Source organism: Rattus norvegicus, chromosome 6 (assembly GCF_036323735.1).
Source record: "Rattus norvegicus strain BN/NHsdMcwi chromosome 6, GRCr8, whole genome shotgun sequence".
NCBI classification, from domain to species: domain Eukaryota; kingdom Metazoa; phylum Chordata; class Mammalia; order Rodentia; family Muridae; genus Rattus; species Rattus norvegicus.
In genome coordinates this window covers 80,963,090-80,988,512 of record NC_086024.1, presented here as the reverse complement: position 1 = coordinate 80,988,512, position 25,423 = coordinate 80,963,090, and the positions used below count along the sequence as shown (strand labels likewise).

Here is a 25,423-nt window from a genome sequence, read left to right as displayed (position 1 = left end):
TTAGATCATCAGAAACTTTCCCAGATAATTCACTTCTGAAGAAACAATGAATTCTTTCAAAATTCCAAGAAGATTCCTCCTATCTGTGTCAACTCTAGTATTTTCTTTTGAACTATGTAAAGAAAATAACCGGTAACAAAATCAACGAAGGAGACAATTCTCGCAGGCAGTCACTCAGTGTGATGACAGCCATCTTGGTCACGACTGCCATTTTGTCCACCAGGTGACTGGGCACACATGCCAAACCCTATTGGAAAAACGATGTTGTTAGAGCAGTCAGTAGAGTGTGTCGTGCTGACCACTGACACCTGAGCTGTGTCAATCATTTTTCAGAAAGCCCGGGGACATTCCATTTGGCAGCAGGCCACCTTTGATTGGCTCAGCATATAATCCCCTTCTTCCTGCTTTGGGACATGTGGAGCTGCCACCCGATTCACACTCCATACACGCATACAAATGTGCTTTACTCAAATATTCCCTCAATCCTCGCTCCATTACTCCTTGCCACTCCCCACACCCACCCCAGCCACCGCTTTGTTGTGTTTTGTTTTTAAAACCCACTGATTTCATTTAGTGCTACCTGTTTGAACATGGGTAAAGATCCATCTGGAGCACAGGTACCCTTTTTGGAAAAATATCCCTAGGGAACCTGACTCTCACTCTGTCAGTTCCCTATAGCTTTTCAGGCAGAAGGGTAGGGCTTCATGGCCCTTCCACTTTCCGTGCTGGGATTGGCTGATGAGATCTTGCTTAAGTCTTGAGCATGTAGTCACAGATTCTGTAGTTTCCTGTGTGCGATGGCCCTGGCATACCCAACAAATGTTATCTTGAGATAAAGCCATGATTTAAAATGGCCCAAGTAACAAAATCCCAGGGACAGATAGATTTAGGTCAGAATTCTACAGAGCTTCAAAAAAAAGTTAACTGTCTTCTTCTATGAAATTAGTCCGTTTGGAAAACAGAGACATCGTCAACTCCTGGCAAGGCAACATTTCAGTGTCAACCTGAGGGGAAACTGCAGCAGGTGCTTGGTGATGAGCAGGACCTGGACAGAGTCCCGAGCAAGCCTGTGCCAACTGGCCATGTGGCCGTGTGCTGTCTTCTACCAGTCTGGCTACTCTTCTAGACTGGTTTGAAATAAAGTTTGCTTTTCCAACAAAGTGTAAAAGTCTGCTTTTCCAAGAGAACTATAAAGTCTTAACTGTGAGGCACATATCAACAATATTACTAACACCGCCAGCGAATTTAATAGGGAGTCTTAATTATTATCTAAAATTTGATAATAAATAATCATTGTCTTCATGTACCAAAAACGTAAATGAACATACCTGAGGTCCTCTACAAAATCTGGATGACTTTATAACTTAAATCCTCAAATAAAATACTCTTCCAAAAAGAAAACAGGTTATTCTTGTCTAGCTACAATAAGTATTTAATTTAAAGAAGTAATAAGTCATAGTTATAGGATATATGCATACATATATATGCCATAATTTTATTAAATATGTTACATTCATATGTATGTGTGACAACTATTTACACATATGAATCATCTCCAATGGTATCATACAACAAATCCTGACCATGGCAACAATTGCTTGACAAGTTATATAACTACTGTCTAACAAATTTTATATCAGAAGCAATTATACAAGTTCATTATTTATTAACAGCAAAAATTACAATAGAGGAAATACATTCATTACCTCATATTTTGGATATAAAGTTTCTCTCATGGTTGATTCTGGAATAGCGAATTTGGGTGCAGTAAGATTCCAAAACATCTTTGATGTTCCAGGATACGCAGACACCTTGGAAAATATTATAAAACAAAAACTATGACAAATAGTGACAAATACCCTCTAAAACCAAAATCCCGAGTTCCTGCCACATTGTTTGTAGTTGTTGAAAAATAAATGGCTTGGTTTGTTACACAGCCTCTGAATGTCAAGGGAAGATGACTTTGCAAGCTGTCAGCTTAAAGGACACCAAGTAAAGCCAGCAGTGGTGACTTTGTGGCATGAGGAACAGGGGAGCCACGCTGGAGGCAAACTGACCAGCAAAACAGGAGGTACACGTGCCATCTGGTTCAGAAATGTCACTTCTTCGCTATGTGTTCTAACCAAGTTCTTATGTACATGCATGGGGAAATATGTATAGGTCATTTACAGACATACTAAATTAGAACATAGAGTCCAGTCTGAGTGTTCTGTGGGAGAGAAACAGATAAATAAACATTATTATAAAGCTATTTAGGTACAACAATTACAGCCCATAGATGGAGCTGACAAACAGTAAGGAGAAAAATAGTTTCAGAAAACTTCATGCAAAATGTTATTTCTATAAATGTACTAGAGCATACGGGAGGCGGGGGAGGGAGACGACGGGGGGTGGAGATTACTTAGGATCATATGTGTATAGAGTTATTAAGCTATTAGGTCATAAATTAAAAAGGGATTTGTTTTAGAAAAGTAGAACTATCGGGGATGCTACCAGAATTGTGGTAGCATTTGAATAACTTTGAATAACGATGCAAAGCTTTAGAAAACATTCCGGGAGTAAAGAGTGCAGGGTGGAATGCAAAACAAAAGAACATATTCTAACTGTGTTGTCGATATGCGGAACAACCTTATATTCTAGGTGGTGTGCTGAGCTCAGTGACTGGGACTCGGCGGGGAATGTAAAACTAAAGAGAGAGACAGGAAACAGTCCCTGTGGTACTGGCTTTAGTTGCCGACATACAGGGAAACGGACTAGCAAGTCTGACACTTCCACTCACACAGACTGGACTACTGAGTAGAAGAGTGAAGGATGGTGGGAGTCAGTTTGCCACTGTTGGAGTGAGAGTTTAAAGATAATCGAGGGGTACCTAGAGGTCCCTTATCACAGTGGGTTATGAACTCACATTTAGTCTAGTATAGACACAGATGCTTACATATAGTGACATTTACACACATTATAATGACCGATGCACATATTTACATGAGTTAGCATACACAGACACATAATTTAGATTCTTTTTATTAATCTTTATGAATTCCATAAGCATATATTGATCATATCCATTCCCGAAACCCCTATATCTACCCTTTCTACCCTTACTGCCCTACCTACCCAAACACCAGTTTGTTTTTCTTCTTTTTGTCCACATCAAATCTGGTTTGAGAGCGGGGTGTGCCCTGAAAACTAGTCAGCCAACCAGAGGTCACATCATTAAAATACTGACTTCTCCCAGCTACCATCACGAGCTCATGGCTCCTCAGCTGGTGCGGCTCGCCCCCCTCCTTCCACGTGGGGTTTGTCTAGCTTAAACTTGCATGGGCCTTGTGACTTCATGTGTGCTGCTGTCCCACTGGAGACACATATATGCTTGCTTTGTTGGTTGGCGAGGCCTAAAAGAAACAGTGCCTCCATAGTACGAGTCTATATCCTGTACACATCTGGGTTTCTAAGCACATAAATGGAACCAGGATGCATCACATAAACAAACCAGAAAATGTATGAGTCTGGAACATTTTGTACTGAGAAAAATTATGGTGCCTTTAAAGAAACAAATAGAAGCGAACCATTTTAGCAATGGTACTGGGAGTAATCAAGTTGCACTGGAGTATAAAGTATAATGTGCTATCTATCAGTAATGCTTTTTCTCAACAGATGAGGGAGTGAATGAATGAACAGAACATTTTCCTACAGAGAAAAACTCTAACTTCTGTAAATATTCTAATCTCAAAGAGATAGAAGGAAACTACCTACTTTTTAAATAAGACCATGCAAGTGATTTCCTTAAAAAGGATAATGCAGACAGGAGAATAGTTTATACGGAAGAAATTTCAGCACTGCCTCACTGGGTGACCAAGGTCAGCATAATGCTTACACCTGGCAAGAGATGTGGTGAGAAGACTTTCTCCTTCAGAACTCTTCCTCCTGAAGTCCCACAAACCAATCAATCCAATACACTAGCCAACTCTCAACTGAGATTCAGTTTAGAAAATACTTGAATATTAATCCCTAAAGTTTTCAATCATTGAGATGAGGAAAGTCTGAAAAGCTGTCAGGGTTTGGATAAAAACTGAAATAGGACAACTACGTGTGTGTGTGTGTGTGTGTGTGTGTGTGTGTGTGTGTGTGTGTGTCCCCAAATAGAATCCTGAGACACAGAAGTGCTATTAGCGAGTGACGTATAAAGCCAGGGAATTCCAAAGAGAGCGTGAAGCTTTGTGAGAAACTTTCCACCTGATGCAGAGGTCCCTGTGGACTGCCATACTGAAGATCTCCTGTGTCTAAATACAGAGAAGACATACTTTCTCGGCTCCAAAACCGTGATACATGCTTCCTCTGGAGACTCAAAGGCAGAGTTCCTCCTGGTCTCTAACTAGCTGCTAGAGGCAAATAGCAAAGTTTGCATTTCTCTACCATTTCTCCCCCTCACCCTTCATCATCACAGGGCCTTTGTCCCTGGGCACTCGAGTTCACATAGCATTGTGCTTTTCTTTATTTTTTCTATTTTTCTTTTATTGAAAATACGTTTTCATACAATATATTCTGATTATGGTTGCCCTCCCTCAACTCCTTCAAGGTCTTCCCCCATTCCACACACACCCAAATCCTTTCTTACTCTCATTAAAAACATGGTCATATAAAAAAAAAATAAAATATAATAAGATACAATAAAAAACAAAACAAACTAGAATAGGACAAAACAAAGAAAGCAAACTGAAGAGACAGACAGGAAAAAACATAAAAGCACAGACACAGAAACACTCATATTCATACACACACAGAAATCCCATAAAACACAGAACTGAAAGCCATAACGTGCAAAAGACCTGAAAGGGAAAAGAAAATGCCCAGATAAAGGACTACGAGACAACGATGCTTCAAAAACACCATTGAGCTTGTTTTGTGCTGACCACCTACTGCTGGGCTTAGGGTCTGCCCTGAGAGTGGTGTTTACACCCAGTGAGACTCTGTGGGAGCAAACCAATTCTCCCTTCCCAAGAGGGTACCAATTAGAGTTTTCTTCTGGGTTACAGATGGGACTTGTATCCACTTCCCCTCTCAGCACTGGGAACCCATCTGGCTTTAACCTGTGCAGACTCTCTGTAAACTCCTTGTGTATGCCAAGTCCTCCTGTGTTTAGAAAGCCTATTTTCCTTGGTCTCCTCTATCTCCTCTGACTGTTACATTTTTCCCTCCTCTTCTTCTGGATCCCTGAGCCCTGAGGGGAGGGTTGCGATGATGACTTAGGAACAAGTATTCTAAGGTCTCTCAGTAGTCTGCACATTGTCCAGCTATGGCTTCTAACCTGAGTATAGCAGGATGGCATCAGGAGCCATTTTATTACTCCATTTCCTCAGCAGAACGGTAGCACTTGGTTTCCCCCTGTTTCTGTGGCCTGTCTAGTCTCAGGCTCTTGGTCTGCTGAGCAGTGTCAGGGATAGGCTCCATTTCAGACATTGGTTGGCTACTTCCACAGTTGTGTGCCTCTTCTGTACTAGCACCTTCTACCGGCAGTGCATCCTTGTGGATCAAAGGGCCTTCTGTAGCTGGGTTGGGGTTTACCTTTGTCTTCTGATAGTACACTGAATACCTTCTAATACCAACAACACTAGACCTGAGGGATAGAGGTGCTAGGATGGCAACAGTATAACTTCTTTCTGTTGGAAAAGTAGCATGGCTGTTGTCTTCAGGGTTGGAGCCTTGCTGTCAGTTGGAGGAAAACAACCAGTAGCCTTGGCAATATCCTCGGTTGTTTGGGGTTCCCTTGGGGGTCCTCTAGCCAAAAACTTGATTATATATAACCCATTCTCAGAACTGAAGGCTTCATTTGGTGACTAGATGCATTCTACTTTTCTAAACATACCATTACTGTTGGATTTAAGCCCTACCCTACAGTCAGAATAATCATATCCTAAAACGTGAATTATATCTGCAAAGTCCTTGCTTCTAAAATAAGAGCATATTTGCAATACCAAGGGTGGGACTTGGACATGTCTTCTGGAGAAACCTGTTCAACTACTACTGTATTATAATAGAGGCAGTAGGGTATGAAGCTTGAGGAAAATCCCCATATTGTGTTTGTAAAGAAATAATAAAAAAAAATAAATGAAAGTAATTTTTTTAAAAAAAAAAAGCTTGCATGGAAAATTATTTAGGCATTCATAAAAAGATGTTGAAGAAACTTTGGCAATATTTGGAAATAGTTCTCTGAAAGCTTGATATTACTGGAATTTTTATTTTCTTTAAATCCGTTGACTTGTGAGACTATTTAAGTGGACTAACTATAAGAATCCCCTGCTGTGCAGAATTGCTTTTATCAAAAATAAATGGGCAGAAAGCATCGTAAAGCATCATTTTCAAACACTACTACAGCATTAGCTATGAACCCTTGACAGTAACATTTTCTGAACCGTAGAGGAACATATGAAGACCCAGCTCCAGGCAAAGAAAAAGTCACAACGATATTTCATAAGAATATTTGTATTTCTTTCTAGTCAGATACATGTCTCTATCATCCCACATATTGGATGAACATTTTCTATCTGCCAAAAGAATTCTTAAGAAAGGCAGACTTCCCAATTACCAGGCTAATTTTTCCAATTTAAGTGTCTGGCTTCAATTGCCTTCTATCTTTCTAGGCATACTGAAAGTAAGGTTCACAGGCCTATACCCTGGAAGTGCTTGCTAAAAATGGATAAACTCTTCCCAAAGAAGGTGGCGATTTTGCCAAAGCGTATCTAGAAATCAAGAGAAACCCAGGCATACAAATGATAGGTCATGATACCATACAGTGTTTCCTCCTATGCAGTAGATAGTTATTGCAGCTTGGCCATCGCAAACAAAGTTATCATCCCGGATGTGAGCAAGAAACAAACCTCTAAGGGGGAGGCTGATCAACAGTGCTTTTTTTTTTTTTTTTTTTTTTTATTAACTTGAGTATTTCTTATATACATTTCAAGTGTTATTCCCTTTCCCGGTTTCCGGACAAACATCACCCTCCCCCCTCCCCTTCCTTATGGGTGTTCCCCTCCCAAACCTCCCCCCATTGCCACCCTCCCCGCATAGTCTAGTCCACTGGGGGTTCAGTCTTAGCAGGACCCAGGGCTTCCCCTTCCACTGGTGCTCTTACTAGGATATTCATTGCTACCTATGGGGACAGAGTCCAGGGTCAGTCCATGTATAGTCTTTAGGTAGTGGCTTAGTCCCTGGAAGCTCTGGTTGCTTGACATTGTTGTACTTTTGGGGTATCGAGCACCTTCAAGCTCTTCCAGTTCTTTCTCTGATTCCTTCAACGGGGGACCTATTCTCAGTTCAGTGGTTTGCTGCTGGCATTCGCCTCTGTATTTGCTGTATTCTGGCTGTGTCTCTCAGGAGCGATCTACATCCGGCTCCTGTCGGTCTGCACTTCTTTGCTTCATCCATCTTGTCTAATTGGGTGGCTGTATATGTATGGGCCACCTGTGGGGCAGGCTCTGAATGGGTGTTCCTTCAGTCTCTGTTTTAATCTTTGCCTCTCCCTTCCCTGCCAAGGGTATTCTTTTTCCTCATTTAAAGAAGGAGTGAAGCATTCACATTTTGATCATCCGTCTTGAGTTTCGTTTGTTCTAGGGATCTAGGGTAATTCAAGCATTTGGGCTAATAGCCACTTATCAATGAGTGCATACCATGTATGTCTTTCTGTGAGTGGGTTAGCTCACTCAGGATGATATTTTCCAGTTCCAACCATTTGCCTACGAATTTCATAAACTCGTTGTTTTTGATAGCTGAGTAATATTCCATTGTGTAGATGTACCACATTTTCTGTATCCATTCCTCTGTTGAAGGGCATCTGGGTTCTTTCCAGTTTCTGGCTATTATAAATAAGGCTGCGATGAACATAGTGGAGCACGTGTCTCTTTTATATGTTGAGGCATCTTTTGGGTATATGCCCAAAAGAGGTATGGCTGGATCCTCAGGCAGTTCAATGTCCAATTTTCTGAGGAACCTCCAGACTGATTTCCAGAATGGTTTTACCAGTCTGCAATCCCACCAACAATGGAGGAGTGTTCCTCTTTCTCCACATCCTCGCCAGCATCTGCTGTCACCTGAGTTTTTGATCTTAGCCATTCTCACTGGTGTGAGGTGAAATCTCAGGGTTGTTTTGATTTGCATTTCCCTTATGACTAAAGATGTTGAACATTTCTTTAGGTGTTTCTCAGCCATTCGGCATTCCTCAGCTGTGAATTCTTTGTTTAGCTCTGAACCCCATTTTTTAATAGGGTTATTTGTTTCCCTGCGGTCTAACTTCTTGAGTTCTTTGTATATTTTGGATATAAGGCCTCTATCTGTTATAGGATTGGTAAAGATCTTTTCCCAATCTGTTGGTTGCCGTTTTGTCCTAACCACAGTGTCCTTTGCCTTACAGAAGCTTTGCAGTTTTATGAGATCCCATTTGTCGATTCTTGATCTTAGAGCGTAAGCCATTGGTGTTTTGTTCAGGAAATTTTTTCCAGTGCCCATGTGTTCCAGATGCTTCCCTAGTTTTTCTTCTATTAGTTTGAGTGTGTCTGGTTTGATGTGGAGGTCCTTGATCCACTTGGACTTAAGCTTTGTACAGGGTGATAAGCATGGATCGATCTGCATTCTTCTACATGTTGCCCTCCAGTTGAACCAGCACCATTTGCTGAAAATGCTATCTTTTTTCCATTGGATGGTTTTGGCTCCTTTGTCAAAAATCAAGTGACCATAGGTGTGTGGGTTCATTTCTGGGTCTTCAATTCTATTCCATTGGTCTATCTGTCTGTCTCTGTACCAATACCATGCAGTTTTTATCACTATTGCTCTGTAATACTGCTTGAGTTCAGGGATAGTGATTCCCCCTGAAGTCCTCTTATTGTTGAGGATAGCTTTAGCTATCCTGGGTTTTTTGTTATTCCAGATGAATTTGCAAATTGTTCTGTCTAACTCTTTGAAGAATTGGATTGGTATTTTGATGGGGATTGCATTGAATCTGTAGATTGCTTTTGGTAAAATGGCCATTTTTACTATATTAATCCTGCCAATCCATGAGCATGGGAGATCTTTCCATCTTCTGAGGTCTTCTTCAATTTCTTTCCTCAGTGTCTTGAAGTTCTTATTGTACAGATCTTTTACTTGCTTGGTTAAAGTCACACCGAGGTACTTTATATTATTTGGGTCTATTATGAAGGGTGTCGTTTCCCTAATTTCTTTCTCGGCTTGTTTCTCTTTTGTATAGAGGAAGGCAACTGATTTATTTGAGTTAATTTTATACCCAGCCACTTTGCTGAAGTTGTTTATCAGCTTTAGTAGTTCTCTGGTGGAACTTTTGGGATCACTTAAATATACTATCATGTCGTCTGCAAATAGTGATATTTTGACCTCTTCTTTTCCGATCTGTATCCCCTTGATCTCCTTTTGTTGTCTGATTGCTCTGGCTAGAACTTCAAGAACTATATTGAATAAGTAGGGAGAGAGTGGGCAGCCTTGTCTAGTCCCTGATTTTAGTGGGATTGCTTCAAGTTTCTCTCCATTTAGTTTAATGTTAGCAACTGGTTTGCTGTATATGGCTTTTACTATGTTTAGGTATGGGCCTTGAATACCTATTCTTTCCAGGACTTTTATCATGAAGGGGTGTTGAATTTTGTCAAATGCTTTCTCAGCATCTAATGAAATGATCATGTGGTTCTGTTCTTTCAGTTTGTTTATATGATGGATCACGTTGATGGTTTTCCTTATATTAAACCATCCCTGCATGCCTGGGATGAAGCCTACTTGATCATGGTGGATGATTGTTTTGATGTGCTCTTGAATTCGGTTTGCCAGAATTTTATTGAGTATTTTTGCGTCGATATTCATAAGGGAAATTGGTCTGAAGTTCTCTTTCTTTGTTGGGTCTTTGTGTGGTTTAGGTATAAGAGTAATTGTGGCTTCATAGAAGGAATTCGGTAGGGCTCCATCTGTTTCAATTTTGTGGAATAGTTTGGATAATATTGGTATAAGGTCTTCTATGAAGGTTTGATAGAATTCTGCACTAAACCCCTCTGGACCTGGGCTCTTTTTGGTTGGGAGACCTTTAATGACTGCTTCTATTTCCTTAGGAGTTATGGGGTTGTTTAACTGGTTTATCTGTTCCTGATTTAACTTCGATACCTGGTATCTGTCTAGCAAATTGTCCATTTCCTGAAGATTTTCAAGTTTTGTTGAATATAGGTTTTTATAGTAAGATCTGATGATTTTTTGAATTTCCTCTGAATCTGTAGTTATGTCTCCCTTTTCATTTTTGATTTTGTTAATTTGGACGCACTCTCTGTGTCCTCTCGTTAGTCTGGCTAAGGGTTTATCTATCTTGTTGATTTTCTCAAAGAACCAACTTTTGGTTCTGTTGATTCTTTCTATGGTCCTTTTTGTTTCTACTTGGTTGATTTCAGCTCTGAGTTTGATTATTTCCTGCCTTCTACTCCTCCTGGGTGTATTTGCTTCTTTTTGTTCTAGAGCTTTTAGGTGTGCTGTCAAGCTGCTGACATATGCTCTTTCCTGTTTCTTTCTGCAGGCACTCAGCGCTATGAGTTTTCCTCTTAGCACAGCTTTCATTGTGTCCCATAAGTTTTTGTATGTTGTACCTTCATTTTCATTAAATTCTAAAAAGTTTTTAATTTCTTTCTTTATTTCTTCCTTGACCAGGTTATCATTGAGTAGAGCATTGTTCAATTTCCACGTATATGTGGGCATTCTTCCCTTATTGTTATTGAAGACCAGTTTTAGGCCGTGGTGGTCCGATAGCACGCATGGGATTATTTCTATCTTTCTGTACCTGTTGAGGCCCGTTTTTTGACCAATTATATGGTCAATTTTGGAGAAAGTACCATGAGGAGCTGAGAAGAAGGTATATCCTTTTGCTTTAGGATAGAATGTTCTATAAATATCCGTTAAGTCCATTTGGCTCATGACTTCTCTTAGTCTGTCTACATCTCTGTTTAATTTCTGTTTCCATGATCTGTCCATTGATGAGAGTGGGGTGTTGAAATCTCCCACTATTATTGTGTGAGGTGCAATGTGTGTTTTGAGCTTTAGTAAGGTTTCTTTTACATATGTAGGTGCCCTTGTATTTGGGGCATAGATATTTAGGATTGAGACTTCATCTTGGTGGATTTTTCCTTCGATGAATATGAAGTGTCCTTCCTTATCTTTTTTGATGACTTTTAGTTGAAAATTGATTTTATTTGATATTAGAATGGCTACTCCAGCTTGCTTCTTCTGACCATTTGCTTGGAAAATTGTTTTCCAGCCTTTCACTCTGAGGTAATGTCTGTCTTTGTCTCTGAGGTGTGTTTCCTGTAGGCAGCAGAATGCAGGGTCCTCGTTGCGTATCCAGTTTGTTAATCTATGTCTTTTTATTGGGGAGTTGAGGCCATTGATATTGAGAGATATTAAAGAATAGTGATTATTGCTTCCCGTTATATTCATATTTGGAAGTGAGGTTATGTTTGTGTGCTTTCATTCTCTTTGTTTTGTTGCCAAGATGATTAGTTTCTTGCTTCTAGGGTATAGCTTGCCTCCTTATGTTGGGCTTTACCCTTTATTATCCTTTGTAGTGCTGGACTTGTAGAAAGATATTGTGTAAATTTGGTTTTGTCATGGAATATCTTGGTTTCTCCATCTATGTTAATTGAGAGTTTTGCAGGATACAGTAACCTGGGCTGGCATTTGTGTTCTCTTAGGGTCTGTATGACATCTGTCCAGGATCTTCTGGCCTTCATAGTTTCTGGCGAAAAGTCTGGTGTGATTCTGATAGGTCTGCCTTTATATGTTACTTGACCTTTTTCCCTTACTGCTTTTAATATTCTTTCTTTATTTTGTGCGTTTGGTGTTTTGACAATTATGTGACGGGAGGTGTTTCTTTTCTGGTCCAATCTATTTGGAGTTCTGTAGGCTTCTTGTATGCCTATGGGTATCTCTTTTTTTAGGTTAGGGAAGTTTTCTTCTATGATTTTGTTGAAGATATTTACTGGTCCTTTGAGCTGGGAGTCTTCACTCTCTTCTATACCTATTATCCTTAGGTTTGATCTTCTCATTGAGTCCTGGATTTCCTGTATGTTTTGGACCAGTAGCTTTTTCCGCTTTACATTATCTTTGACAGTTGAGTCAATGATTTCTATGGAATCTTCTGCTCCCGAGATTCTCTCTTCCATCTCTTGAATTCTGTTGGTGAAGCTTGTATCTACAGCTCCTTGTCTTTTCTTTTGATTTTCTATGTCCAGGGTTGTTTCCATGTGTTCTTTCTTGATTGCTTCTATTTCCATTTTTAATTCCTTCAACTGTTTGATTGTGTTTTCCTGGAATTCTTTCAGGGATTTTTGCGATTCCTCTCTGTAGGCTTCTACTTGTTCTCTAAGGGAGTTCTTTATGTCTTTCTTGAAGTCCTCCAGCATCATGATCAAATATGATTTTGAAACTAGGTCTTGCTTTTCTGGTGTGTTTGGATATTCCGTGTTTGCTTTGGTGGGAGAATTGGGCTCCGATGATGCCATGTAGTCTTGGTTTCTGTTGCTTGGGTTCCTGTGCTTGCCTCTCGCCATCAGATTATCTCTAGTGTTACTTTGTTCTGCTATTTCTGACAGTGGCTAGACTGTCCTATAACCTGTGTGTCAGGAGTGCTGTAGACCTGTTTTCCTGTTTTCTTTCAGCCAGTTATGGGGACAGAGTGTTCTGCTTTCGGGCGTGTAGTTTTTCCTCTCTACAGGTCTTCAGCTGTTCCTGTGGGCCTGTGTCTTGAGTTCACCAGGCAGGTTTCTTGCAGGGGAAAAATTGGTCCTACCTGTGGTTCCAAGGCTCAAGTTTGCTCGTGGGGTACTGCCTAAGTCCTCTCCGCTGTGGCAGCAACCGGGAAAATCTGTGCCGCTCCTTCCGGGAGCCTCTGTGCACCAGGGTTTCAGATGACGTTTGGTGTTTTCCTCTGGCGCCTGGATGTGCACAGAGTGCAGTCTCTTCTGGTTTCCCAGGCGTGTCCGCCTCTCTGAAGGTTCAGCTCTCCCTCCCACGGGATTTGGGTGCAGAGAACATTTTATCCGGTCTGTTTCCTTCAGGTTCCGGCAGTGTCTCAGGCGCAGGGGTCCTGCCGCTCCCGGGCCCTCCCCTACGGGAACCCAGAGGCCTTATACAGTTGCCTCTTGGGCCAGGGATGTGGGCAGGGGTGGGCAGTGTTGGTGGTCTCCTCCGCTCTGCAGCCTCAGGAGTGCCCACCTGATCAGGCGGTGAGGTCTCTCTCCCACGGGGTTTGGGAGCAGAGAGCTGCTGCGGTCCGGGATCCGCCGGTGTGGGACTTCCGGTAAACACAGGAAGTGCCCGGCCTTAGAGGAATTTTGCCTCTGTGTGTCCTGAGTTCACCAGGCAGGTTTCTTGCAGGGGAAAAGTTGGTCCTACCTGCAGTTCCAAGGCTCAAGTTTGCTCGTGGGGTACTGCCTAAGTCCTCTCCGCTGTGGCAGCAACCGGGAAGATCTGCGCCGCTCTTTCCAGGAGCCTCCGTGCACCAGGGTTCCAGATGGCGTTTGGTGTTGTCCTCTGGCACCTGGATGTGCACAGAGTGCAGTCTCTTCTGGTTTCCCAGGCGTGTCCGCCTCTCTGAAGGTTCAGCTCTCCCTCCCACGGGATTTGGGTGCAGAGAACTGTTTATCCGGTCTGTTTCCTTCAGGTTCCGGCAGTGTCTCAGGCGCAGGGGTCCTGCCGCTCCCGGGCCCTTCCCCACGGGAGCCCAGAGGCCTTATACAGTTTCCTCTTGGGCCAGGGATGTGGGCAGGGATGGGCAGTGTTGGTGGTCTCCTCCGCTCTGCAGCCTCAGGAGTGCCCACCTGATCAGGCGGTGGGGTCTCTCTCCCATGGGGTTTGGGAGCAGAGAGCTGCTGCGAGTGCTTTGTTTTTAAGGAAAGGGTACAGCTGTCCCTTCAGGAGATCTCTTATTAAATTAAGCCAGTAAAGAAATGTTAATCATGAGGAAGTGCTCTGCAGTGCTCTAAATATTCTAAGGAATCTAGGGATTCAGTTAACTTGACTAATGGATGCTAGAATTTGACAGGAAGGGACCCACAGAACCACTAATTAAAAAACATTTGACTTCCACTTACTGTCTAACAGAAACTGTAAGGTATGGAGATATAAATAGGTGCACATATATGACTATAGGTACACACACATGGCTATAGACTTACAAAAATTAGTATTAGAGCCTAGTATCAATAAGTCACATTCACACTGATAACCTAAGATCAGAACAACTGTTCAATGGGGAAAGACAGGCATGAATTTACTTCAGGGTATTAAAACTCCATATAAATGAAACATAAGTCAGAACACTAGTTTTCAAAATCTATTCTGGGAAGAGTCGGCAGCCAGACCTTACCCTCAGCAACAGAGCCAGCTGCTGGGTGAGCCAGCAAGGCCCTCAGGGATGTGCCTACCAAGGGGCTGGGATGTCTGTGGCACAAGTTAACTCCAGAGGGCCATGCAAACTGCCCGTATTGCAGCCTGAGTGACCTGCACCGCCACCTCAAGCCATGGTGATGCCTGTGGTCAGGACAGCCTCAGAAGGCTTTATCTGGGACTATGGTTCGACTGCAATGGAGGGTCACGGTCATGGTCCATGTTGTCCCCAGAAACAATGAGGAGGCCAGGATCCATGCTACTACCACTGACCGTGAAGACCAAGGAAACAACTTTTGCTGTGGTATTGATGACTGCAGATGCACAGTTGAAAGGAGGGACAAGGAAGGCTTCTGTGACAACCCCTGTCACCTCAAGAGCCCAGTCCCAAAGTAACAGCCTAGACAGGAAGCCACTGAAGAGAACTCTTAAAACATGTGATGGGGATGCTGAAGTTCACTCACCATAATTGATGGCTTATAGCAGAGGTGCAGGAGGGGAAAGACTTGGGTCTGTTTAAAGGGAGGGCCACTGAGAGTTTGACCATGCTCCAGTGAGTATATCGATAACACTAAGGGGTTTTTTTTAATGTATTTATTTATACCTTTTTGGGGTGTCACAAGGGGGTGGGCCTGGAAGGACTGGGAATGAATTGTGATTGGGGTGCATGATATGAAACTCCCACAGAATGAATAAAAATGTTATATGGGGGGAAAGAAACAAAATATATTTCCTGATACACAGGAAAAGGTCATTTTGCTTTGTCACTATGTTGACACTTGCACTGATGGTGGAACATAAACATAAATAGCCAAAGGGATGATGTCACCATGAACCCTGGATGCTGTCATGATGAACACAGACAAGACAACTTTAAGAATCACAAAACATGGGCTGGAGAGATGGCTCAGCCGTTAAAGGCTAGGCTCACAACCAAAAATATAAGAATCACAAAACATGGTCACATTTTCTAAATCTCAACCACTCTTCTTCATGTTCACTTTGATGAGATGAGAAGACCTCAAAAGAGGTACAAAGGTGGTTTCCGAGGAGAATCATGTGCTAAGCTATTTGAGTTGTGAACTAGAGTAGCCAGTCTTTATTGAAAAAGGAAAAGTACAAGATATGACTGGTGGGAAATTGGTTATACGGCCAGTGTTTTCCTGAAAAGAAAGCTGTAAACCTGTTGGTACCAGAACTTTGGCCAACAGAAAGGGGCTTCTGGAACTCCAGTTCCAGGGGATCTGATGCCTTTGGACCAATGAAAATGAATGAATAAATGAATGAATGAATGAGTGAGTGAATTGGTTTAAAGTAATGCTCACTTCTTCTCCTGAGAGCTGCAGGTTTGCTTTGTTGGCTTCCCGCTGATTTGTCTGCTCTGATCCAGGTAATCCCTCTGCTGACGCTGGAGTGACACCAGTATATTTCTGCATCTCACTCATAGCAGGAACACCGAACAGCAGTCTACAATGTGACAAAAACAATAAATTTGTTTTTAAAGTTATTGGTGAAGCAAAAGAGACCACCCACTTTTGGCTTACCTCTGCTTAAGTCGATGCACTGACATTTACTGTCTGAGCTAAGAAGACATCATGAAGACGACAATCCGAAATTAAAGAAAAATCTGGCTCTGAGCACAGTTGAATGACAGTTTGGATTCACTATATGAGAAAAGTATGTTTGCTTTATGAAAACACAACAGCAAAATATATTTAAAAACCTTGTTTGGGGGCTGGAGAAATGGGTCAGTTGTTAGAGAGTAATGATTGCTCTTCCAGGGGACCTGAGTTCAATTCTTGGAACCCAGACATGGCAGCTCTTGACAGTCTCTAGTTCCAGTGGATTCAAAGCCTTCTGGCCTCTGTAGGCACAAGACATGCATGTGGTCCATAGACATACATACATATAGGCAAAACACTCATACACAGAAAACAAAAGTTTCTATAACATATTTCTACTTTCTTCCCCACTCTGAATTCACAACCAAATATTCATTTCTTAGACCGGGATCAAACCACTAGCCTAAATAAAACTGTCAATATGCTTGTGGCTTCCCCTTTTGAATTTACATCTTGTCAAACCAAAAACATTTATCTAGACAGAAAAGGTGAGTTATTGGAGATCGGTTCTAATGCTTTGATTCAATCAGAAAGATGCATGCCCAAACAGTAAAGGTCCTTGTCCCCAATTGGTTTTTGATCGATCAATAAAGATACCAATGGCCAACAGCTGGGCACAGGGCAGGATCTTTAGAGTTGTGTGGGCCAGGAGGCAGAGAGGAACAGGGGGAATCACCAGGACTTGGGGAAGAAGGATGGGACACAGGAGCAGCTGGAAATAAGGCCGACCTGACATGTGAAGTTTCAGGTAAATAACTACTGGCCACGTCCCTGATTGGGCCTAGGGTAGTAGGTGAAAGACTGGAAGTGCCCAAAGGGATTTTAAAAATAAGCGTGTGTGTGTGTGTGTGTGTGTGTGTGTGTGTGTGTGTGTGTGTGTGTGTCTTTCAGCTGGGTGGGTGGCTGGAAGTGTTCAAGCTACCAGGAACACAAAGTGTATAGCTAAAAAAACTCACTGAAGCCATCGGGGCTTCCCTCGGTAAGCAAGGCAGGCTTGGAGTTAAGAATGTCTATAGTAGACATGCATATGTAATATAAAACCTAAAAGTTTGAAAGAATGTATCAATAACGAATGACAGAGACTTTCTAAGGTATGTTCATGCTGCGTGCGTGTAAAGGTGCTGTAATGAGTGTAAAGTGAGCACAAGTCGGGCTGACTCATATTGGAGCAGTGTCCATCACACTCTGATGGACACCTCTGATCTTTGGACATTCCACTATAGAAACAGAAAATAGCTTGGCAAGTCAACAACTGCCAAGGATAGACATACACAAACCCAGCTGACTTGTCATTTTGTAATGTGCTGAACTCTCAAAGCCATCTTACCAGCTCTTCCTGAGGAAAGCTGCCTCTTCATCATGAGCCACCGCTTACCTTACCTAGTCACATATCTGGATTCAAAGGGAAATGACAACCAACACCCAGCAAGTTGAATACAAATACAGAAAGTCTATCCTCCTCCTGATGGTGGTAGCGAGGACGGCGAGATGAGACGTCTCCTGGGGCTGGTGTGCTCTAGTGACTCAGGACCGCCGCTCTCCGCATGCAGTCACACATGTACCATTTAGAAGAAGGAAGCTTCTGGTACATCTGTTGGCAAGCATGGTCAGGACACGCCAAGTTCTTTCACAGTAGTGTTCCGATATTACTGCTTTTGTTAGTTTTAACTTTTATTTTGCCAATGAGAATATCAAATAATAGTAAAATTCTAAGACAAAGAACCTTGATTTCTTGACCATCAAGTAAGGGGCTATTTTAGCAAAATGGGCTTCTAGTTCTGAGTCTTTCTGAGCTAGAAGAAAGAGTTCCCTCAGCAGCCAGCTCAGTTGCTATGTGGAAATTTCTACAAGTCCAGCAAGGCCCATTTATGTCACGCCCTCCACTAAATAACCATTGCTTGATTTTTTTTTTTTGCTTCAAATAACTAAAACTATTTCTGTTTTTCTGCAACTCAATCTTGTCTTCTAGGTCTGGAAAAGAACAGACCTGGGTCTAGACACCAAGAAAATGAGCCCAGAGGGTAAATACATCAAGATAAAGTAGTTTTAACTACTGTAGGGGAAAGGGGACAGTGGTTAGGGACAAGGTGATATAATGTCTACTACTTTACAGCAATGATGCTCTCTTTGTTTAGCTGGAGCCATAAATGGAGTAGCAATCGTCATTTACCTTTACTGTCTTTCAGTTCCCAAAAGCACAGTTGTGTGTTAGTTGGTCGAATGGATGTGGGTTGACATGGCTTTCTGTAGTGCTAGCTCTGTCAAACACAGTCAGAACCCTAGTGGAACGGCCATCCAAGGTTAGCAATGGTTCCTCCATGTCAGACGTGGTTAATTAATTGGAAATTTCTCTGTTCGTTGTGGTTTGCCCTGGAGTTATCTGTATTTTGATGCTACTTTCACTGCCTCAAGGACAGCTGCCTAGTCACTACTCAGCACTCAGGTGACTTCACCAGAACCTTCTCCCCATTGAATGTGTAAAATACAGGTGAGGGCAGGTACAGGATAGGAGGAGGCTGGCATTGGACGAGAAGGAAGGATGGGCGGGAGAGAAGTTTGAAGGAAGAGGAGGCGACTGGAACGGAAAGGAGGAAGAGACAGGGAGAGAGAGAGAGAGAGAGAGAGAGAGAGAGAGAGAGAGAGAGAGAGAGTAGCAGGGGACAACATGGAGGCTGACGTTAAGATTCCACATTGTGCCTTTACAGGTTGTCATGAATGTTCTTAATGGATGGATGTGTATAGGGCTTTGTATGTTTAGGTGGGCAATTATATCTTATCAATTGGGTCAAAGGTTATTGTGTTGTATGTCCTTTCATGTGTAGATTTAAGTGTAAGGGAGTGGGGGGCAGCTGGTTTGGGCCGCCACAGAGTTGGGATGTGTTTCTGGCATGGAAACCTGCCTTGGGAACTGGATGGGTAGAGAGATGGCTGCCAGGCTCAGAGAGGGGCCTTCGGCAGTGTGATATGGGACGGAGCAAAGCAGGTGAGACGCTTTGCTGACTGAGACTAAGATATCTTGGGGCACTGCGGTGCCGGACCTAGTGGAGGATAAAAGACAGCTTTTTATTTTTTATAATTTTACAGCAACACCTTGCACCAGATTCCTCCATACCATGGAGTCCATCTATCTTGCCAATCTTAATTCGCTTCCCCAATCCTCCATTCGATCTACATCTAATATGAAAAAGGTGGGCTAGCAACTGGATAGATGCTGGGTACTAAGTACGGACAATATAGGAGTGGACAAACATATACGCAATTATAGTTCATTGTGGCTCTGAAAATGGGAAAAGCAAGGGTTCCAAGGTCTTTATACATCCCCCTCTACACAGTCAAAACTCGTCTTTTTCTCCTTAATCTTCCAACTATGTTTGATCTGTTCTCTCATTATAGAGCATCTTCCATCTCGTCTTATATTTTTCTCTTAATAGACAAAATTAATTTTTTGCTTCCAGAAGACTTGAATGTAGTAGTTCTGAGAAAAATGGTGAGCTTTGGTTAGAGAAAAAAAGAGTCTCATACCCAAAAGTAGACCCTGGAAAATCAAAGTCCAGCGTAGGGTGTTGTACAGGTTCTACACAGGTACTCCCTAACCATCACGAGTCTCTTATATGAACTTTGCGAATCACTGACACTTACCTTACACCTAATGAATCAGAAACTGGGAGTTTGCAGGCAGCTCTCCATGGTTTCACCATCCGGGCAGGTGATTCTGATATTGTCTGAGAACCTCTGATTACCCAGAGCTTTTCTAAAACACCGTGATCATAAGACACCCTGACTCGACTATCAAAAAATACAGCTTTCCACACCTCCTTTGGAGATACTAATTCAGCAGGCTTGCAAATTAATACACCAGTCAATACACTTATTAATTAATACACTAGGCAAGCTTATCAAGTGGTCTTTATGCTCAGGAAAGTCTAAATATCACTGACACTGGGGAAAAATTCTGCCATGAGGCCATATCTGAGTTGGCCACTTACGATTATGATGGTGTTATCATTTGAATATGCTTTGTATTCAAAACAAAAACTCACGTTGAGTTTTGTTCCCAAAAAGTAGCAATGATGAGAGGTGGGGCCTAATGAGAGGTCTTTGTGCCACAGGGCTACAGATGCCATTTTTGCAGGAGTGACTTAGCTCTGACGGACAGGAATTCCTCTTCCTTTCTTTTTCTCTCGAGTGCCATCTTGTGCTTTCATTTTCCACCAAGGGCTGAAGAAGCATGAGTCCCTAAACAGATGCTGCAGCTGGCCACTCTGGGACTCCCGAGACTCCAGTGTAAACCTGGTTGGTTGGTTGTTAATAAATTACGCCGTTTGGGTATTCGTTTAGACCAAAACAGAGCAGACTAAGATACTTGAGTAGGATACTTTTCCTTCCTTAATCTCTTCCCTCATTTGTTAATGGCAACACTGATTGGCCTTTACATCCACTGCTTAGGAATAGTGTATGCAAAACAGTATATGCTTGTCAACAGCTGAAATTATAATTCACATTGTTCTGTCAAGGAAGAGGCTAATGGAACACAACAAGCCCATTTCTCTAACAGCACAGGAACTATGCCTTTCTAAAGTCATTGCTGCCTACCTTCAGACCAGGATATGAAATATATTTCTTACTGTAAGTTGCTAACAACACAAGCTTAGAAGACATTTTGCTCTAAGTTGTGAGAATTCTAACTTACATGTAAGTAACTGTGAATCACATCCTACTAAACAGAGCTTTCTCCCTCTGGCAGCCCTCCTCTGCCTTCGGAAGACCCTGTGGAGAGAAACTCTACATCATAGCTTTACTCTCTTTTCCTTAGAAAGTGTATCTTGCTACACGGTGTACAAAATCTGAGGGAATGTTCTCAGGAGTCCATCATCAATTTCGGGCAATTCACAGAATGTGTGCATAGGAAAATCAAGGATATTCACCTATGAAAATTTACCAAGATTCTATTTATATGCAATAGGGTGTTCTACTTACCACTTTCAAAGCAGTCATAGCTCCCATTTAGTGGTCCTAAACTGATTTTTACAACCTACTTACAGGGTCTCACTCGACCATTTGGAAACCTGTGACTAAATTGTTTAAAAAGTAGACCCTAGGACTGGAAAAACTTTCTAAGCTCATCTTAGATGCTAAGCTATATACTGAGTTTCTTCATCCTTGTGTAATTTTTCTTTAAAATCTGCAGCAAAGACACATGAAAAATTTTGCCTGGCTTTTTTGAAAGCAAGGAATAGATTCTCAAAATTATGAGCCTGTAGAAAAATATATGAGTAGCTATCTAGATTTTATTTTTACAAAATATGGTTGGGGGGTGGGGTTGTTCTTTTTAACCACTGTAAGTTCTTTACTACATGCAAACAGTGACATCTGGTGGAACGACACTGTTTTACTTTCTATAAAAAAAAAAATACAGCTTTCAGAAATATGTAACTTAGAGTTATAGGCTAAGAGTGCAAATAATTCATTTCTTATGTCTTTCTGTACAAAAACAAAAACATACTAGGCAAGTGTCTTATCAAGCACAGATATGTACACCAAAACACAAAAACATACAACCAAGTGTCTCGTCAAACACTGAGATGTACACTAGGCAAGTGTCTCATCCAACACTGAAATAGGCACTGGAACAGCTTTTTGTCATTACCTCTCTGTGCTGTTGAAAACACACAAAGGGTGGGGCTCAGAAGTTAAGAGCACTTGAAGTTCTTCTAGAAACCTAAGTTTTGATCTTCAGTACCTACTCGATGGCTCACAACAGTCTGTAACTCCATTTCCAGGAGATCTGATACCCTCTTCTGCCCTCCATGAGTACCAGGCATGGGCACAATACACAGGCATACATGCGGGCCAAATACCCAAACATGTGATAAAAGAAAAAAGTACACAAAAGGCACAGTAATGAAAATACACGTACTGAATGTGTCTGTGACAGAAACTTATCTGAGGTCGGAATAGATTCTGGTTCTAATTTTGCCATGTATTTGGGAATACAGAACTTTGCCTTTTGTCCTTATCCTGACAAGAAGAGAGTTAGGGTAAGAGAATTAAGATAATAGAACCCTGATGTGTGGTCTTCTCTGATAAACACCATCAACTAAACCTCAGACAAGGATTGACTCTTAGAATCTCTGATATAATACCTCAGGCTATTGCCTAGATTATACAGCAAGGAACAAGGTTAAGAGAAGGATTAAAATGGGACCAGGAACAGCCTGACTGAAAAATAGCAGACAATAAGGAGAATGAGGAATGAAAGACAGTCCCCGATACCAGAACTACTGAAGGGAAACCTTTGCATTACTGGGACTATTGATGCTGGTCAGCTGGAGCTAAGAAATTAATGGTGTTTAAAAAGAGACCAGTATCATTGAGGTGAAATCTTCTGGGAAGTGTTTTCTGACAGCACAAAGTTGTGTTCCAGAGAGCCAAGGTTGTACCTCATGCTGCAGCTGGACTTGGTAATGTGTAAGAGTTACCCAGGTGGTACTGGTTTTGAAGGCACGAAGGGGTCATGGAGAGCAGCTGAGGCTGGGCACTGTGAGAGGCCATGGAAGGCCATTGGTGAAGGTGCACCCTCAGTTGCAATTGATGGCTCAGGACTGAAGGGGTCATGCAAAGGAGTTGAGGCTTGGCACCATATAGAGAGCCTGTGAGAGGCTATTGGTGAAGCCTAGTTGCAGCAGAAGACAGCAGTGTTTTGGAGCAGCAGCAGTGGAGAACAGGCAGCTGGAGCCTAGAAGACAAGGTGTGTGCCACAAAGGACAGAGCTGGAGAAGTGACCCAAGCCCTTAGAGGAGCCTAGAAGATTGTGAGTGAATCCCAGACACTGTACGGTTAGAGTTTGATTCCACTTTTGTTTGTGACTGTGCCTTGATATTTTTCCCTTGTGAAAAAAAGAAAGTATTTAGTGGAGCCCACAGTTAAGGATCTTTGAATCATAAAAAGACCGAATTTTAAAAGAGATTGAATATTTTAAAGGGATTGAATTTTTAATATGTAAGAATTTGTAAAGACTGTGGGACTTTTAAAGTTATTTGGATCTTGGAGATGAATAAGAAAGTAAGGGTTGAGGCTTAATAGTGATGTGTTTGTGTGTCAAGTTGACAAGAGACCAATTTTACTGGCTGGTTTTGTGTGTCAACTTGACACAAGCTGGAGTTATCACAGAGAAAGGAGCCTCCCTTGAGGAAATGCCATCATATGATCCAGCTGTAAGGCATTTTCTCAACTAGTGATCAAGTAGGGAGGACCCATTGTGGATGGTGCCATCCCTGGGCTGGTGGTCCTGGGTTTTATAAGAGAGCAAGCTGAGCAAGCCAAGGAAATCAAGCCAGTAAGTAACATCCCTCCATGGCCTTTGCATCAGCTCCTGCTTCCTGCCCTGCTTGATTTCTAGTCCTGACTTCCTTTGGTGATGAACAGCAATGTGTAAGTGTAAGCTGAATAAACCCTTTCCTCCCCAACTTGCTTCTTGGTCATGATGTTTGTGCAGGAATAGAAACCCTGACTAAGACACCCATACTGGAAGGACATAAAGAACAAGATGCAAAGCACTCTAAGAAGGAGGCACCAGGGACCATAGACAATCCCACAGCTAGCATCACAGCATGTGAGCAGAAGCCAGCAGCACATTCTAGTTGGGAGGAAAGTGCACTGAGGAATGGGAATTAAAAAAAAAATTCAGAAATCCCAAAGCCTTATGGAATTACTTAATTAGCATGAGGAAGTCCCCCAAAGTTAGAGACATCCTTTGTCTAGCCGCCTAGGAGAGAACAAACACTAGTAAAATCAAGTAGTAAGAAGCCTGTCCTCCACACACTGCAAGCAAATACTCTGATCCTGTAATTAGATGACAAGGGAACAAAGGTGAACTACGGAGGAGTGAGCACACTGCCTCCCGATCAACCAGGGACTGAAAACGGTGAGAATGTGAATCCGGGACAAAGAGAAAGGGTGTCCCAGATGCAGGAGGCCATGAGTTGCAGAAGCCATGAGATACAATACAAACCATACTGCCTGAGTCTGAATCCCAGCTTTTCCTGGCAGCCTCTGTGCAGATGAACTAGTTTTCCTAAATGCCATGCCACAGGTTCTTCACTTGGGAAATTGAATACCTTACATACTACATATGCCTTAGCACAGATGACTCTCCTCAGTCTCTACTATGTAATTACCTATTTTCTTATCAAATATCACTGACTTCCTTGAAGGAGTTGGAGGAAATCTTCCAAGTAAGAGCATTCTTCAGACAGCTGATTTGTAAGTCACATGATATAGAGAATAGTGTTGAGATAATTACACATCTGTCTCTACACAATACACTTCATATCCCTTCAGAGGAGTAAAAGCTTTCAAATTAATGCAGTGTCATTCTTATAAAAGATATATATGTTCACGGAGAGGCCTATAATAAGCGTTATGATATAGAAATCCGACAGAATGAGATCATCTTTAACACAGTCTCAGCTATCACTGAGGGGAAGCAGGTAAAATGTCAGATCATCCTCCATATTCCTCAATACTTCAGTGTTCTGGATGAGGGGAACGCAAACCTTTGCCTCTGGCTATCCCACTTCAAACCTTACAGAAATATTTGAGTACTTCCAAACTGGAAAGTGTCATTGTCAGGGAGACCTGTCCCGTGTTATTTTGGGTAGCCAGAAAAGACCTTTCTTCAGTTTTCCTTCAAATATGAGTACACAGAAAAATCCAATAGTAGTCCTATGAGGAGAACCTGCAATGTATCATGAAGAAACACAGTCGAGGAGCCCAGTGGAAAATATAAGGGGAAAACAAAAATATCTTTAAAAGATTGGTGTGGTCTATAGCAAAAGCCTTTAGTGTGGAATGAAACAGGTAGTGAAGGCCTGTATGTCCCTTAAGTGAGCAAGAAAAACGATCCTGTAACTACTGGAGACTGGATTGTGAGTTTTGAACTTCGTACCTCAAAACATAAAACCACTGATGAGCGATAGTTTGAGAGATAAATGTAAGAAAACAAGTGATGCACATGAAGAATACAAAGTTAAGATCCAACATATAGCTAAATGGTATTTATAAAGAAATGCATAAAGTAAAAATAATACAAACATTATTCACAATACAAACATTATTCAAACAAAATAGAAAATTTCCCACCTGAAGATATGGTAGCATATCAGGAGGGCTTTTTATGTATAAGGAAGAGTTAATTAGAAAGCAGACCACCCCCAAACATATGCTAGTGAAACTGAAACAAAACTTAAACTCCTGTAAGGATCTGGAGTGGTAGATTATATGCAAATAAAACCACAGGCTTGATCCAAGTTCTTCTCTCACATTAACAGTAAGCAACAAGAGTAGTGTTAGATCCTGATTGTCAAATTAACCGTGTCAAGAATCACCTA

General features: G+C 41.9%; 1 protein-coding gene across 19 annotated transcripts in view; it reads right to left on the bottom strand.

The window, feature by feature from the left end:
* The window catches only part of Ttc6 (tetratricopeptide repeat domain 6), a 231,116-nt gene that overhangs the window by 114,658 nt on the left and 91,035 nt on the right, over positions 1-25,423 (bottom strand). For all 19 annotated transcript variants that reach the window (XR_005505974.2, XR_005505975.2, XR_005505976.2 and 16 more), the window contains 2 exons: positions 15,738-15,879; positions 1,707-1,811 (listed from right to left, as the gene is read on the bottom strand). Coding sequence is in view for 16 of the 19 variants with exons in the window: in XM_063262645.1 (XP_063118715.1) it covers positions 1,707-1,811; positions 15,738-15,879 (247 nt within the window). In the remaining 3 variants the exon portion in view is untranslated. The remainder of the gene's footprint in view (positions 1-1,706; positions 1,812-15,737; positions 15,880-25,423) is intronic.